Raw genomic sequence first — 18,246 nt, 5'->3', positions numbered from 1 at the left:
CCCATATCACGCGAGCACCAAAGCTCCGGTATCACCTGATACTCTCTCGTTCATGTTAATTACAAATGCACAACTAACCACCCCATGCATATTTTGCCAACGAGCGTGGATGAACAAAACAGCAACTTGTCTCATCACCCAACCAATAAGGCAATAATCCTACCGTGAAAGCATCCTCAAACCGGCGTCGATCTGCATGTCGCCATGTCATCACTGTTGCCGTGCCACGCCCACGCGTAGTCACGTCATATGGAAGATGGCGACCGGTGCAGGCTGCCAGGTTAGTTAAATCCAGAACTGAATCAGCACCAATTAACTACAAGACTCTTATAATTATGAAAATGGGAATTCGAACACGGATGAGACTGACCGAGTCCTCTCTCCCCACCACACACAACAAACTCCCCACTCTCGCTAAGTTTTTCCACCACAACATGAGAAAATTCTCCACGATTGAGCACCGCGACGCCTCCCTCGCGCCCTGCTATATAACCTCCCGCACCACGGACGTACACCATACAGGCGTTCCCACTCCATTCGAGCTCAGCCATCAAGATCAGTTGCGCAACGCGAAGGGAGATCAAACCAATCGGACGTGCGCCATGGGCGAGCTGCCTCCCGGGTACCGCTTCTACCCTACCGAGGAGGAGCTGGTGCGTTTCTACCTCCGGCACAAGCTCGACGGCAGCCGCCGCGCCGACATCGAGCGCGTCATCCCCGTCGTCGACGTCTGCTCCCTCGACCCATGGCAGCTCCCAGGCACGTATACATGTCGATCATTCCAATGCTGCCATGGAATGCATTGCCATCTCATTACTAACTGACCGCGTATGTGCGTGCAGAGGTGCACCGGGGCGCCTGCGCCGGCCACGGGGAGCCGTGGTTCTACTTCTGCGCGCGGCAGGACCGGGAGGCGCGGGGCGGCCGGCCGAGCCGCACGACGCCGTCGGGGTACTGGAAGGCGGCGGGCACGCCAGGGTTGGTCTACTCCGCCGCCGGCCGCCCCGTCGGGACCAAGAAGACCATGGTGTTCTACCGCGGCCGCGCGCCGGCCGGGACCAAGACCAAGTGGAAGATGAACGAGTACAGGGCCCTCGAGGAAGACGGTTCCGATGCCGATGGCGCCGCTCCGGCACCGAACCCTGTGTTCCAGGTAATTAACTATCTAAACGCGTTTTTGTTAGATTATACTCAGTGCTCCCAGACAACAATAAAAAAATAATGCATTGTTTGTGTCTGTTCGTAGGTGCGGAGCGAGTTCAGCTTGTGCCGGCTATACACAAGTTCAGGCAACATGCGGCAGTTCGACCGCCGGCCGTGCACTGCCTTCGCCGGAGGCAGCCGCGCGTCGTCGTCCGCTGTGCCTGCATCGCCGGATGAAGATGTTGAAGTGGGAAGGTGTCAGAAGAGGAAAAGGCATGCAGCTAACGTCAACACGCCGTCTAGCAACGCTTACCACCCCGTGCAGCAGCAGCAGGAGAAGCAGGGAGGCGCCGATGAGGAGCTCGTCGACGACATGACCGACTGGGCAGAGCTTTTGGCATGGATCTAAGAGATGGATGATGCAGCAGGGTAGGCTGCTGCCTGGTGGCATTAGGGTTACTCAGATACAATGCTCTCTCACTGGTATGCCGAACTTATATGATGGCCTTTTATGGGTTGCCGGTGGTGGTAAATAAGAGAATGAACTTCTTCAGATTAAGATTGCTCCAGATTACACTAGCAGGAAGATGATAAGAAAAAGAAATATCATCTTCTCAAATGGTCTGATGTGTGTAGGCCAAAAGACTTAGCAGGTTTCGGTATTCAAAACCTTGTTGTCATGAACGAGGTCTTACTTTATAAATAGTGCTGTAAAATCTACATTTTTTTATCTACAAGTGCCGGAAGGGGTGACTATCACCTCATCAAGTTCCACTTTCCTCCCACTTAATTCTTTCGAGAGAAACTCTTTCTTCAGAAAGGACCCATTCTTGGCAACAAAGATCTTGCCTTCGGATCTGAGGTAGAAGGTATACCCAATGGTTTCCTTAGGGTATCCTATAAAGACGAATTTCTCCGACTTGGGTTCGAGCTTTTCAGGTTGAAGTTTCTTGACATAAGCATCGCATCCCCAAACTTTTAGAAACGACAACTTAGGTTTCTTCCCAAACCATAATTCATACGGTGTCGTCTCAACGGATTTCGACGGAGCCCTATTTAAAGTGAATGCGGCAGTCTCTAAAGCATAGCCCCAAAATGAGAGCGGTAGATCGGTAAGAGACATCATAGATCGCACCATATCCAATAGAGTGCGATTACGACGTTCGGACACACCGTTTCGCTGAGGTGTTCCAGGCGGCGTGAGTTGTGAAACGATTCCACATTTCTTTAAGTGCGTACCAAATTCGTGACTTCAATATTCTCCACCACGATCTGATCGTAAGAACTTTATTTTCCTGTCACGTTGATTCTCAACCTCACTCTGAAATTCCTTGAACTTTTCAAAGGTTTCAGACTTGTGTTTCATTAGGTAGACATACCCATATCCACTTAAGTCATCAGTGAGAGTGAGAACATAACGATATCCTCCGCGAGCCTCAACACTCATTGGACCGCACACATCGGTATGTATGATTTCCAATAAGTTGGTTGCTCGCTCCATTGTTCCGGAGAACGGAGTCTTGGTCATCTTACCCATGAGGCATGGTTCGCACGTGTCAAATGATTCGTAATCAAGAGACTCCAAAAGTCCATCTGCATGGAGCTTCTTCATGCGCTTGACACCAATGTGACCAAGGCGGCAGTGCCAAGGGTATGTGGGACTATCGTTATCAACTTTACATCTTTTGGTATTCACACGATGAATATGTGTAACATCACGTTCGAGATTTATCAAAAATAAACCATTGACCAGCGGGGCATGACCATAAAACATATCTCTCATATAAATAGAACAACCATTATTCTCGGATTTAAATGAGTAGCCATCTCGAATTAAACGAGATCCAGATACAATGTTCATGCTCAAAGCTGGCACTAAATAACAATTATTGAGGTTTAAAACTAATCCCGTGGGTAAATGCAGAGGCAGCGTGCCGACGGCGATCACATCGACCTTGGAACCATTCCCGACGCGCATCGTCACCTCGTCCTTTGCCAGTCTCCGTTTATTCCGCAGTTCCTGTTTTGAGTTACAAATATGAGCAACCGCACCGGTATCAAATACCCAGGAGCTACTACGAGTACTGGTAAGGTACACATCAATTACATGTATATCACATATACCTTTGGTGTTGCCGGCCTTCTTGTCCGCTAAGTATTTGGGGCAGTTCCGCTTCCAGTGACCACTTCCCTTGCAATAAAAGCACTCAGTATCAGGCTTGGGCCATTCCTTGACTTCTTCCCGGCAACTGGCTTACCGGGCGCGGCAACTCCCTTGCCGTCCTTCTTGAAGTTCTTCTTACCCTTGCCCTTCTTGAACTTGGTGGTTTTATTCACCATCAACACTTGATGTTCTTTTCTGATCTCCCCTTCCGCTGATTTCAGCATTGAATATACCTCGGGAATGGTCTTTTCCATCCCCTGCATATTGTAGTTCATCACAAAGCTCTTGTAGCTTGGTGAAAGCGACTGGAGGATTCTGTCAATGACCGCGTCATCCGGGAGATTAACTCCCAGTTGAGACAAGCGGTTGTGCAATCCAGACATTCTGAGTATGTGCTCACTAACAGAACTGTTCTCCTCCATTTTACAGCTGAAGAACTTGTCGGAGACATCATATCTCTCGACCCGGGCATGAGCTTGAAAAACCAGTTTCAGCTCCTCGAACATCTCATATGCTCCATGTTTCTCAAAACGCTTTTGGAGACCCGGCTCTAAGCTGTAAAGCATGCCGCACTGAACGAGGGAGTAATCATCAGCACGTGATTGCCAAGCGTTCATAACGTCTTGGTTCTCTGGGATGGGTGCTTCACCTAGCGGTGCTTCTAAGACATAATCTTTCTTGGCAGCTATGAGGATGAGCCTCAGGTTCCGGACCCAGTCCGTATAGTTACTGCCATCATCTTTCAGCTTGGTTTTCTCTAGAAATGCGTTGAAGTTGAGGACAACGTGGGCCATTTGATCTACAAGACATATTGTAAAGATTTTAGACTAAGTTCATGATAATTAAGTTCATATAATCAAATTATTCAATGAACTCCCACTCAGATAGACATCCCTCTAGTCATCTAAGTGGAACATGATCCGAGTTAACTAGGCCGTGTCCGATCATCACGTGAGACGGACTAGTCAAGATCGGTGAACATCTCCATGTTGATCGTATCTTCTATACGACTCATGCTCGACCTTTCGGTCCTCCGTGTTCTGAGGCCATGTCTGTACATGCTAGGCTCGTCAAGTCAACCTAAGTGTATTGCGTGTGTTCCGAGGCCATGTCTGTACATGCTAGGCTCGTCAACACCCGTTGTATGCGAACGTTAGAATCTATCACACCTTATCATCACGTGGTGCTTCGAAACAACGAACCTTCGCAACGGTGCACAGTTAGGGGGAACACTTTCTTGAAATTATTATAAGGGATCATCTTACTTACTACCGTCGTTCTAAGCAAATAAGATGCAAAACATGATAAACATCACATGCAATCAAATAGTGACATGATATGGCCAAAATCATTTTGCTCCTTTGATCTCCATCTTCGGGGCACCATGATCATCTTCGTCACCGGCATGACACCATGATCTCCATCATTGTGTCTTCATGAAGTTGTCACGCCAACGATTACTTCTACTTCTATGGCTAACGCGTTTAGCAATAAAGTAAAGTAATTTACATGGCGTTATTCAATGACACGCAGGTCATACAAAAAATAAAGACAACTCCTATGGCTCCTGCCGGTTGTCATACTCATCGACATGCAAGTCGTGATTCCTATTACAAGAATATGATCAATCTCATACATCACATATATCATTCATCACATCTTCTGGCCATATCACATCACATAGCACATGCTGCAAAAACAAGTTAGACGTCCTCTAATTGTTGTTGCAAGTTTTTACGTGGCTTGTATAGGTTTCTAGCAAGAACGTTTCTTACCTACGTAAAACCACAACGTGATATGCCAATTTCTATTTACCCTTCATAAGGACCCTTTTCATCGAATCCGTTCCGACTAAAGTGGGAGAGACAGACACCCGCTAGCCACCTTATACAACTAGTGCATGTCAGTCGGTGGAACCTGTCTCACGTAAGCGTACGTGTAAGGTCGGTCCGGGCCGCTTCATCCCACAATACCGCCGAAACAAGATAAGACTAGTAGCGGCAAGAAGAATTGGCAACATCTACGCCCACAACTGCTTTGTGTTCTACTCGTGCATAGTAACTACGCATAGGCCTGGCTCATGATGCCACTGTTGGGGATCGTAGAAGAATTTTTAAAAAATTTCCTACGCATCACTAGATCCATGCAAAGAAAACGAAAGCGCCTAGATGATCCACATTGTCCCAACTGTAGCCAAAATGCTAAAGAAACTCTTACACGTCTGCTCTGGGACTGCAATTTTGCTCAAAATTGCTGGAATTTCTTGCTCCCCATGAAAAGGAGCTTGACATCAAGAAGGCCTTCGACTCTGTTCGCTGGGACTACCTCCTCGACCTTCTCAAACACCTTGGAGTTCCTCCGCGCTTTCTGTTGGGGATCGTAGCAGAATTTTTAAAAAAATTCCTACGCATCACTAAGATCCATCTATGGAGTATACTAGCAACGAGGGGAAAGGAGTGCATCTACATACCCTTGTAGATCGCGAGCGGAAGCGTTCCAATGAACGGGGTTGATGGAGTCGTACTCGCCGTGATCCAAATCACCGATGACCGAGTGCCGAACGGACGGCACCTCCGCATTCAACACACGTACGGAGCAGCGACGTCTCCTCCTTCTTGATCCAGCAAGGGGGAAGGAGAGGTTGATGGAGATCCAGCAGCACGACGGCGTGGTGGTGGATGTAGCGGGATCTCGGCAGGGCTTCTTCAAGCTTCTGCGAGAGGGAGAGGTGTTGCAGGGGAGGACGGAGGCGCCAAGGGCTGTGTCCTTGCTGCCCTCCCTCCCCCCCCTTTCATATAGGGCCCCTGGGAGGGGGGCGCCGGCCAAGAACCCATCTATGGGGGGGCGGCGGCCAAGGGGGGGAAACTCCCCCCCCCCAAGTCAAGTGCCCCCCCCCACCCTAGGGTTTCCAACCCTAGGCGCAGGGGGGAGGCCCATGGGGGGCGCCCCAGCCCACTAAGGGCTGGTTCCCTTCCCACTTCAGCCCATGGGGCCCTCCGGGATAGGTGGCCCCACCCGGTGGACCCCCGGGACCCTTCCGGTGGTCCCGGTACAATACCGATAACCCCCGAAACTTTCCCGGTGGCCGAAACTGGACTTCCTATATATAATTCTTCACCTCCGGACCATTCCGGAACTCCTCGTGACGTCCGGGATCTCATCCGGGACTCCGAACAACTTTCGGGTTTCCGCATACTCATATCTCTACAACCCTAGCGTCACCGAACCTTAAGTGTGTAGACCCTACGGGTTCGGGAGACATGCAGACATGACCGAGACGCCTCTCCGGTCAATAACCAACAGCGGGATCTGGATACCCATGTTGGCTCCCACATGTTCCACGATGATATCATCGAATGAACCACGACGTCGAGGATTCAATCAATCCCGTATACAATTCCCTTTGTCAATCGGTATGTTACTTGCCCGAGATTCGATCGTCGGTATCCCAATACCTTGTTCAATCTCGTTACCGGCAAGTCTCTTTACTCGTACCGTAATGCATGATCCCGTGACTAACTCCTTAGTCACATTGAGCTCATTATGATGATGCATTACCGAGTGGGCCCAGAGATACCTCTCCGTCATACGGAGTGACAAATCCCAGTCTCGATCCGTGCCAACCCAACAGGCACTTTCGGAGATACCCGTAGTGTACCTTTATAGTCACCCAGTTACGTTGTGACGTTTGGCACACCCAAAGTACTCCTACGGTATCCGGGAGTTGCACGATCTCATGGTCTAAGGAGAAGATACTTGACATTGGAAAAGCTCTAGCAAACGAACTACACGATCTTTGAGCTATGCTTAGGATTGGGTCTTGTCCATCACATCATTCTCCTAATGATGTGATCCCGTTATCAATGACATCCAATGTCCATAGTCAGGAAACCATGACTATCTGTTGATCAACGAGCTAGTCAACTAGAGGCTTACTAGGGACATGTTGTGGTCTATGTATTCACACATGCATTACGATTTCCGGATAACACAATTATAGCATGAACAATAGACAATTACCATGAACAAAGAAATATAATAATAACCATTTATTATTGCCTCTAGGGCATATTTCCAACACTTTCGTGGTTGGGTCTCGACTCTCTTGGCTTCGGCATCTTCGCGAGTCTTGCTCAACGGTATTCCGGGCAACCCAATTAAGCTTGGAAGGGCTTGAGGCAAGGAGATCCTCTATCCCCCCTCCTTTTCGTCCTGGCGATCGATCCTCTACACCATATTCTCAAGAAGGCTACTGCCAAAGGAAAGCTGCACCCTCTTGGTGGTAACGCTATGACGATCAGGGCGTCCCTCTACGCGGATGACGCGGCTGTTTTTCTTGCTCCCATCAAAACCGAAGTCAAGTTCTTTGTGGACACGCTGGCCCACTTTGGAGAGATTACAGGCATGCATACCAACTTCTCGAAAAGCCTAGTGGCCCCAATCCGATGTGACAACTTGGATCTGAATGATATCCTCCTCTTCTTCCCGGCCAACCGATCGTCTTTCCCTATGAAATACCTGGGTCTGCCGTTGTCGATCAAAAGATTAAATAGAATCCACTTCCAACCCCTCGAGGATAAGATTGCGGCTCAACTTACGCCTTGGATGGGCAAACACGTCGCATCGCCTGGAAGGGTTGTGCTTGTCAAGTCGGTTGTAACGGCGATTGCTATATATTACTTGACGGTGCTAAACCTCCCTGTGGAGGTCATGAAAAAGATCGACTCCCTGCGGCGTGCATATCTCTGGGCTGGTTGTGACAAGATTTCTGGTGGAAAATGCAAAATCAACTGGGAGCAAGTGTGCAAATCTAAAATGCATGGCGGCCTAGGTATTCTCAACTTGGAAAAATTTGCTACTGCCCTTCGCATCCGGTGGTTGTGGGGAGCTTGGACGGATCCAAGTAAGCCTTGGGTAAACTTGGGGAACCCGTGTGATGACAAAGATAAAGACATATTTGCTGCTGCCACCAAGGTTCTGATTGGAGATGGGATAAGGGCTTCGTTTTGGGAGTCTGCTTGGCTGAATGGTATGAGACCCAAAGACATCGCGCCAAATATTTTTGTGATCTCTGCAAGAAAAAACTGCACTGTCCAGAAGGCCTTACATAATAACTCATGGGTCTCCAGAGTGGACATTGGTGGGAACCTTGATGTGAACCACATAGCCGAGTTCGTCAACCTTTGGAGTGAGCTATCACACATTCACCTCAACCCCGGCGTGGCTGATTCAATTTCCTGGAAGCTCACCAATGATGGCCAATATTCGGCGGCGACGGCATACCGTGCACAATTTCTTGGCCTTATCGACTCAGATATGCCTCTTTTGGTCTGGAAGAACTGGGCTCCTCCCAAATGCAATTTTTTTGCTTGGTTGGCCATCAACAATAGGATTTGGACGGCAGACCGGCTTCAGCGTAGGGGCCCAACTGTAACCTTTGCCCGCTATGCAAACAAACGCCAGAATCAGCAGCTCACCTTCTCTTCCAATGTCGTTACACGGTTAGAGTTTGGGGAATGATCAAAACATGGCTCGGTTTACATGATGTCCATCCTACGAATTGGGGAGGCATGGTTTCCGTCAAGGAGTGGTGGCGCAACATAACTTCCGGGAGGTCACAATCTCGAAGGGCACTTCTTTCCCTTATGCTTCTTATCTCTTGGGAAATTTGGAAAGAGCGAAATGCACGTGTGTTCCGCAGCACGGCAATTCCGGTCGGGGTGCTTGTGACTCGCGTCAAAGCAGAAATTTCGCTGTGGTGCCTTGCCGGGGCGAAATATTTGTGTAATATAATGCCGCGAGAGTGATGCTTGTAATCTGATCTTTTGGCCAAGACTCTTAAACCTTCTTCTTATTCAATGAAAATGGCAAGCCTTTTGCCTTGTTTCAAAAAAATAAATAAAAAGGAGAGGTACATCTGTCTATGAAGAAACTATGTTTTCCAATGAACAACTGCCCAAAGCTTTTGGCATGAAAATCACAATTTTAGGCTGCGAGAACATTGGCTTCAGAGAAATGGCAAGATCTTCAGAGCTTTACAATCCTGTATCCAAAACTGGAGATCAGCTCTAAAAAATGATCTCAAGCTTGTTCAATTCAAAATCAAGGAGAAGCATGCAGATTTTTGTATTCACAGTCAGGGGCGGAGCTAGAGAGAAGATGACCAGGTGTCCTAGCAATATGATCACTCATATTTGTCATCTAAAGATGAGGCGTCACACACTATATTTTGCATCAAACTTACAAAGAAAACATCCTGCACCTAGTGTCCTGTGCACCCGAGTAGCTCAACTTGGGTACGCCCTTGTTCACAGTGGATAGACAATAATCTCTATCTTATGGAGTTCATACATAGAGCAGGAAGTAGATAATTCTGTTTTACCCCTTTGGACCTTTTTTGTTCCTCTCTTTTCTCCTCACCCATGTAGCATATTCTTTACAATTATATGAAAAATATACCTTAGAACAATTGTTCCAAGGCTCGAAAAAAAATATCTACATCTACATTATTTTCATGTTACTCTTTCCGTGCCACGCCCACGCGTAGTCACGTCATTTGGAAGATGGTGACCGGTGTAGGCAGCCAGGCTAGTTAAATCCAAAACTGAATCAACACTCGTTAACTAAGACTCTTATATAAGTAAGTATAACTAAGAAAAGTGAAATATGAACACGGCTGAGACTGACCGAGTCCTTCCTCCCCACCGCACACCGCAAACTCCCCACTCTCTCTCGCTACGTTTTTCCACAGCAGCATGAGAAATTTCTCCCTCGCGCCGTCCTATATAACCCCACGCTCCACAGACGTAGACCACACACGCAGTTCCCATTCCATTCGAGCTCCACAATATCGACTGGACGTGTGCCATGGGCGAGCTGCCTGCCGGGTACCGCTTCTACCCTACGGAGGAGGAGCTGGTGCGCTTCTACCTCCGGCACATGCTCGACGGCCGCCGCCGCGGCGACATCGAGCGCGTCATCCCCGTCGCCGACGTCTGCTCCCTCGACCCCTGGCAGCTCCCAGGCACGAACCAAGATATACACATGTGTAATGCACTGCTATTAGCAGCGAACTGCTATCATTGCTAACTGAATGTGTATGTGCGTGCAGAGGTGCACCGGGGAGCGTGTGCAGGGCACGGGGAGCCGTGGTTCTACTTCTGCGCGCGGCAGGACCGGGAGGCACGGGGCGGGCGGCCCAGCCGCACGACGCCGTCAGGCTACTGGAAGGCGGCGGGCACGCCAGGGTTGGTCTACTCCGCCGATGGCCGCCCCGTCGGGACCAAGAAGACCATGGTGTTCTACCGCGGCCGCGCACCGGCCGGAGCCAAGACCAAGTGGAAGATGAACGAGTACAGGGCCTTCGACGACGACGGTGCTGATGCCGCCGCTCGGCTCCAGGTAATTAACAAATATAAACGCGTTTTAGTTAGATGATGATACTCAGTCCTAGTAGTATATTAGAATCACAAGTTAATCACAAGTTGCCATTCTTTTCGCCAATTCGCCATATGCCGGATGTTCTTTCATGCAGTGAAGAGCCATGATCGAATGCTGATTGCGAAAGCTGCCTGTGGCTAATTTGCTATACATACGTGCCCGTGGTCAACTGGTTATTTGAGACGTGAAGAGATATGCAAATCAGCTACTAGCAGTTACAGCATCTTTAAATGTTTATTTATGCATTTTTTGTGCTTGTTTGTAGGTGAGGAGCGAGTTCAGCTTGTGCCGGCTGTACACAAGGTCAGGCAGCTTGCGGCAGTTCGACCGCCGGCCGTGCACTGCCGCCGCCGGAGGATGCCGCTCTGAGGACCCGGCGTCGTCGTCCGCCGCGCTTGCGTCGCCCAATCAGGATGTTGAAGTGGGAAAGGGTCAGAAGAGGAAAAGGCATGCAGCCAACGACGTCCCGTCGTCCAGCGACGCCTACCGCTCCGTGCAGCAGCAGCAGAAGCAGGGAGGCGCCGATGAGGAGCTCGCCGACGGCATGACCGACTGGGCAGAGCTCTTTGACTGGGTCTAACACATGGATGATGAAGCTCTTAAACAAGATTTGATTCATTAAAGATTCATTTAGAAAAATAAACACAGATTTGCACTAAAGCTTTAGATGAGCTACTTAATTCTTTATTTCTTTAAAAAAAATGCCGTCACCATGATGCCATTTCTACGTACGTACTATCATTTCCCCTGTGGAATTTAACAATGCAGCGGGGCGTTTTGGCTCTCAGGTCCAGGTGAACCCGAAATCTGAGCCGCCCAGGCAAGCATCGAGATCTGTTCTGCAGGTCACTGTCAAAGGAATACATGAATTCAAAACGATGTATACGCTGCAGGCCACAGTGTACGTACTGACAGTTCCCGACGGGGGAGCGGACGGACGTTGGCTCTGTTAAGGGCTTACTCTGGACCTGTACCTGGTCACGTGGTACAGATATTTTGTTTGGACGCCCTCATGTCAGCCATCCCCATATGTCAGGTGAAAGTAATGAAGGATGACGGATAGAAATATTGATTCGGTTTCTGGTTCAAATAAATAAATTAAAAAGATGATAGAGTACGGGTCAAGAGATAAAAACTAAAGGAAAGCTTGTCACAGACGTAGTTCATGGTGATTTTTGCAACAACAAAAAAAACTTAGACAACCCCGCCGCCCGCGCGAGCCACCATTGGGGTCCAACGCCGCCGCCCGCCTGCACCGCCGCCATGGAGGCGACCAACGCCGGCCACCCGCGCAGCTCGATCACCGTCGCCCACCTACGTACCTTGCCTACCACCGCCCACGGGAGCGACCAGCGCATCCACCCTCGGGCCCAGCGCCACCGCCCACCTGCGCTGCTGCCATGAGGGCGACCACCGCTGCCCACCTGCGCCACATAGGCGACCACCGCTGCCACTCGCAGGACCAGCCACTTCGTCTGATTCGGCTGCCGGCGCCGCCGATTATTGTTGTACAGTCAAGATTGTCATTGTATGATCTGAAATATACAATCAATATATAGTGAACAGTCAAATATACAGTCAAGAGTGTTAAACAGTGACTGCATTTATGCTAATGAACTAGTGAACTCACAACAAAAAAAATACGGTTCTAAAAATTCCGAGATCTAATAAATCTACTTCTTGAGTTGGTTCTGGCTTGCAAGAGTACAATCCTACTGGACATATATAGCAGAGGTTAGTCAGAACCAAATTGTCATTGTGGTTTCAGTACACGAATTGAGTGATAGTGGGATCGAACAACCACAAGTGTCATTGTCATTGTGGTTTCAGCAAAAATAAAATATCTGCTGGCTTATCAAACCAGCAAAAAAAATACAGGTTTTTGAGTTCCACTAGAATTGTCATTTTGCAATTAAAGTGAGATGAGAACAAGTGAAGTACTGAATGTGTTTGCATGATTCAGTCAAGTTTCATCCATATCATTGTCATTGTCACTGTCATTGAATGATTCAAAGTTTCACTAGAATTTGATTTTGCAGCACACATTGTGATTTAGTCAAGTTTCGCCCAGAATGACAAGTTAAACTTGACTGTCAAGTTTCATTCATTTCTGTTTGTGCATGGTTCAGTCTAGGTTCACTAGAATTTGATTTCGCAGTACCAATTTCAAACAACTCTCCATGATTCAGTTAAACTGCCATTGTCATTTTGCTGAGATCTTGTTTGAAGCTAGTACCCCACCCATATGAACAGATCTAAAAATTGTCAAGGTACTGAATCCACCCACATCAACTTTGACACAAACCTGAAGGTACTGAATCCTAACAGGTCGTTGTGTTAATATCAGCAGCTCTAAATGTGTTATGGTACTGAGCTGAGTGTACGTGAGTCCCGTAAAAAAAATGAGCGTAAATGAATAAATGATTGTTCGTACCGGAGAGCATGCCCGGTTAATGCTGGAGAAGCCTGAAAAGCACCCGAGTAATCTTCCTAACCTGGTATAGGAGAGATGCAATGTGTAAAAAAAAAATCCAATCTTTCATCAGATATCCCAGATCTGGTGAACTGAACTGAAACTAAATGGCCCAAGGCAGAAGTGGACCGACCTGCAGGAAGTGGAGTTGTGCGTGGGGGTCGTCGACGGGCACCAACTTGTACGTGACCACCACAAAGTCCTCATTTGCCTCCTGCTCATTTGTGCTGGTGACGGCGAGGTGGCAAGTCCAGGCAGGGAGGGGGCGCGAAGGCGGGCAGTCAGGAGCGCAGGGGTAGGGGGAGCGCCATGGCGAGGTGAAGAGGCCGGGTCGGCGAGGGTAGTGGATGTGGACACGGCCGCTATGGCCGGGGGCCCTTGGGGATGGAAGCGTCATTGGGCCGCCGCGCAAAATCCAGGCTTCAGATCTGGAACAAGGCGGCGGCGGCGCAGCACGGGGAGAGAGGCCAGCGCCGGCGGGGGGCCGGGGGGGGGGGGGCGGGGCGGCGGCGCAGCACGGGGAGAGAAGCCAGCGCCCCCGGGGGGGGGGGGGGGGGGGGGGGGGGATGGGGAGCGTCGTGGGCGGTGGCAAATTTGACCTATGCACGAAATCAAATCACAAAATGAACTGTCCGTGAAACTATTTGACGCGGCTGACCTTTTTGTGTGACGCCCGACACGAAGGCGCCACACTACACTGGCAACGCCTCACAGATATGCGCTATACGGCCAGCGTCGCACCCGTGCGATCCGAAAATTACTAAGTCAGTGTGCAGCGCCTAGCTCCTAGGCGTTGCACTAGTGCAGCGCCTGAGAGCTAGGCGCCACGGGTCAGCCGCGTGAAATAGTTTCACGGACAGTTCATTATGTGATTTGATTTCGTCTATAGGTCAAATTTGTCGTGGGCGATGGAGGTAGACTGGCGGGGGAGAAGAGTCCAGAATCGTACGTGTCTGTCTGGACCAAAACTGACGCCGTCTGTGAATATATTCGCTAAGTGGGCCCACTGGTGGAATTCTCTCCACATAATACCGCATGGAATACAAAGGCTAGCGCGGATCGCGAGGTGCCTGGTCGGTCCTGATTTCGGGTGCATCTGGACCCGGGAGCCAAATTGCTTTTTCGCAATGGAGCTCCTTTTCACCAAAGAAAATGTGCAAGTCAACTGCTTGTGTTCTCTTCATGCGTGCATAGATTCCTTTTTCCAGTGCAGCGATCGTGACGTCTGTTATTATTGCGATGCGTGCGAGCAAAGTACAATCACACGTAACAGACTACATGACGAGCTAGAGGCGTAGGTCTATCCGCAGATTGACTATCCGTTGAACTTTGCTTGCTGATAGAACGCAAAAGAGTTTTCCTGTCTTCACCGAATGAGTGGCATATGCTGTGGTGGTTGGAAATGTCATGTCAGGAGTAATCTCGATAAGCTAATGTCAGCAGAATGTAACTCTGTCATTCGAAAAAAGAAACTCACGTTTTTCTTGCAAAAAAAAAATGCGCAGCTCGTGCGTCAGGCTGATTTCTGACACGTCCATGCATCTGTCATGCATTCATTAATTGCCACATTTCCTTTTTTCAGAAAAGTTTTGATCTATTCATCAACTCTCCTGGCGGTACAAAAAATATCAAAAGTAAAAAAGTTATAACTGTAGACCACCTAGCAACGACTACAAACACTGGCGCGAGCAGAAGGCGCCCCGCCGTCATTGGCCCTCCCTCATCGGAGACGGGCAAACGTCGTTGTAAGTCGTCGTACTGAGGCCCCACAGAAACCGTTGTCGATGAAGAGAAGCATAGATTGAAAGGTTCCGATGCAGTGGCTTCAGTGATGGACACATTGTTGTGGCTGCAAGGGCAGAATGGTGGTCGTCTATGGCGGTTGATTTGGGCATTCTCGCCTGAAACTGGCCGTCGGAGGAGGACTCCCGTGGCTAAGGATGACCTTTGCTGCAGATGGTGGCTGTGGCCTCGGGCGCTGCCATGCAGCTGTATCGACCCGGCTTGGTAATGGGGCCTACACTTGATCGGTACTCGGCAGTTGTGTGTTGGCTACGGCGTGTTGTATGTTCGACGTGGTTCTGGATGGGCCGGGCATGGGCGACTTGAACTTCAATGGTGGATAGATCTGCCACGCGAGTTTTGACAACTGCTTGACAGTCATGGCAATGATACTTGTGAAGACGTCCCACCCATACGCTCCTCGGGAGGTGGTCGGCAAGGTGGCTCCGCAGGCATATGCTTCTTGGGTGCATAGTTACGAGGAGTGTATGGAGAGGCGTGCGACCTCATCCGATGGACACCACAATGGTTCTACCAAGAGTATTTGGTGATGCAACTTTTAGAAGATGGATGGTGCTTAGAACACCACTTTATTGTCCACGATGAAAACTTTTGTTTTAGCCTTCATTGATTGGAGGCAGCATTGAACTTTGAGTGGTCACCTTGTTAAAGGTGTTGTCTCCATGTCGACGTTCCAATCTTGATTAGTTGGTGTTGGTATTCAGAATGAAGATCCTTGTATGGGCTGTCTTCAGCAGGACATGATGACAGTGGCATGAGGGTGTTGTTTCACTGCGGAAGAAGTCTGATTAAGAAAAAGGAAAACTTGAAAGATATGTTATCTCGCTGCATGAAACTTGGCTGGGCTTGATCAGTTGGACTCTTCGCCTTTGGGTCAGAACGCAGTACGCGTAAACCGTGCTACCGTGCAGATCACGGTTGATAATGCTAAAACTAGAGGCTAATACGCGCTTCGTCGCGCCGTTCGTCACTTGTGGCATTAATTTATTTTTTCTCTAGCAAGTTATTGTGGTCAGTTGTTTTCTTTAGATTTTATTATGTTGGTTTTGGGTTTTAATTATGATATTGCAATGTTTTTCTCATTTGAATATCGTGTTGGGCTGCTGTAGGCAATGATATTTGTTGTAAGAGCATAGCGGAGTTGTTATGTGTGTGGTTGTGAAGTACTTACATGTTTTGGCAAACGGTGCCAGCCGTTGGTGGGTGTGTGAGCCCCTTGGTAGCTCTTATGCCATGTTGAACCCATGCAATTGTTGTTATAACACCCACATGGGTCGGCCCATGAAGTTCTCGCTCAGTCAGATCGGTTCCCAGCTGCTCCGCTCGCTCGCTTCAATTTTTTTTGACCGGTTAGTGCTAGCTTAGAAAAAATGGCTATTGATTTTTTGTATCATATCAAATGAAGTTCACATAATGAGGATTTAAAAAAAATTTAAAAAAGGAAATTTAAAATGTCATGAATTTCAAAAATATTAGTAAATTTCAAAAAATATTTACAAATTTGAATTGGGTATGTAATGTTTAAAATATTCATGGACTTTTAAAAAGTTTATGAACTACAAAAATATTCATGAATTCAAAAAAATGTTTATAGTCTTTTAAAATATTCGTAAGTTTTAAATATTCATGAATTAGCATGTAAAATAATAAATATAAATATAAATCCAACTAGGAAAAAAATAAATAGGAAACAAATAAAAAACTATTAAAAGCATTGTAAAATACAGAAAAGAAAGAAAAACAAAAAAGTAGGCAATACCTTCAAAACCGAAAAACCCGGCCGACCCAGCGACAAACGCCCTTGCAGGCAGGGCCCATAGCTTCTCCCACATCCCTGATGCACTAGGAAGCTTCAAATCTAAAAAGCTTAGTATCTTTATATATATATATATATATATATATATATATATATATATATATATATATATATATATATATATATATATATATATATATATATATTTCCACGCAAATCCTCTCAACACTCTCTCTTGAGATAAAACTCCGTGCCGATCATTGACAAATAAAAAACATACTTCTCTCAATCAAATGAAAACATGCCATCCCTAACGAAGGCCCGCCCGTCACACACACGTAGGGCGCATTCGGTAGGCTGCATCAAGCTCAATCAGGCTCTGGCAGACCAAGTAGGGAGTTGTTTGGTTGCCTAGCTCGCACATAGAAATTGGCCCGCAAGAAACTTAAAGCGCTCTCAGCCTGACTCGCAGGGAACGCTCAGATGTCCGTTTTTTCACATACAGACTGGGCTTAGTGTAATTTACAATACGAGGAGGATACGAGCTGAGTTTACTGCAGCCAACCAAACAACATGCAGAACATGGCCCAGATCCTGTATACACTTAAACAGGCTCCGTTGAGCCAGGCTTCGCTGGGAATGTAACCAAATGCCCGCAAGACACGTAGCGACTCAACTTAGCAAAACAAGCGCGCACCCGTACGTGCCTGCGGCGCAGCTTCCAGGCAAGCAGACGCAGTGGTTTTGGTTGGTGGTTTCTGATCACCAATCTCGCACACGAGACGCTATCCACAGATAGCCATTAGCCAAAGCATCAGATTCCGATCGATGATGGGGAACCTGCATGCATTTCCACACCCGAACCTTCACGGCTTCTTCTTCATCCATCCACCGATCCACGGACCCATGCACTGCACCGGACGGTCGTCCTGAGGTCTTCGGACGGATCGATGAGAATCCATCCCGTCATGCTCGGTTGCTCGTTATTAGATTCCCAGCTGAGTTGCTGCTGGGTCGGATGAGAGGGCACGCGTGCTCATGTTATTCTTTTCAGACTAGACCAGACCAGACCAGGAACGCCGGGGACGAACCTGGCCTGGCCAGTGGGAAAGGAGATCCCCGCGGTCCAGAGGACCCGGTGCCCGTTGGCCTTTTGGCTCGGCTGAAAATATCTGATCTGATCTTCTATTGGCCTGCATGTGGACGAACCAGGGCGAGGCGTTTCGGATCAGGAAGGAAAGCCGGAGGCGCGAGAGGATCGGCCGTAAAGGCAAAGCGAGCTGAGTCGATCGATCGATCGATCGAGATTTGGCTGGCCGGCCATTCGCCGCTGGTTGGGGCGCGCACGTATGCGTAGGCCCAAACCATCCTAGCGGATAAGCTAAACTACAGCGAGACGACGCATCAGGCGTGCACACGAACGCGGTCATTTTCATGTGCGGCGAATCCAGAGCAAAAGCTATAGTT

General features: G+C 48.5%; 2 protein-coding genes across 2 annotated transcripts; both read left to right on the top strand.

Moving 5' to 3' along the window:
- The first annotated feature begins 537 nt into the window (after window positions 1–537).
- Window positions 538–1,923, top strand: LOC123170331 (NAC domain-containing protein 90-like). Its single transcript, XM_044588184.1, has 3 exons — window positions 538–759; window positions 843–1,153; window positions 1,247–1,923. The coding sequence occupies exons 1-3, from the start codon at window positions 603–605 to the stop codon at window positions 1,550–1,552; spliced, it is 774 nt and encodes a 257-aa protein (XP_044444119.1). The 5' UTR covers window positions 538–602; the 3' UTR covers window positions 1,553–1,923.
- An 8,223-nt stretch (window positions 1,924–10,146) lies between these two features.
- LOC123159358 (NAC domain-containing protein 90) lies at window positions 10,147–11,931 on the top strand. The gene is made up of 3 exons (XM_044577188.1): window positions 10,147–10,331; window positions 10,419–10,708; window positions 11,013–11,931. Exons 1-3 carry the CDS (start codon window positions 10,175–10,177, stop codon window positions 11,325–11,327), a joined length of 762 nt encoding a protein of 253 aa, XP_044433123.1. The 5' UTR covers window positions 10,147–10,174; the 3' UTR covers window positions 11,328–11,931.
- The last annotated feature ends 6,315 nt before the right edge of the window (window positions 11,932–18,246 follow it).

Source organism: Triticum aestivum, chromosome 1D (genome assembly GCF_018294505.1).
Source record: "Triticum aestivum cultivar Chinese Spring chromosome 1D, IWGSC CS RefSeq v2.1, whole genome shotgun sequence".
In the NCBI taxonomy this organism is placed as follows: Eukaryota; Viridiplantae; Streptophyta; class Magnoliopsida; order Poales; family Poaceae; genus Triticum; species Triticum aestivum.
The sequence above is the reverse complement of the archived record's forward strand: the minus strand, read 5'-3'. Positions and strand labels throughout refer to the sequence as shown.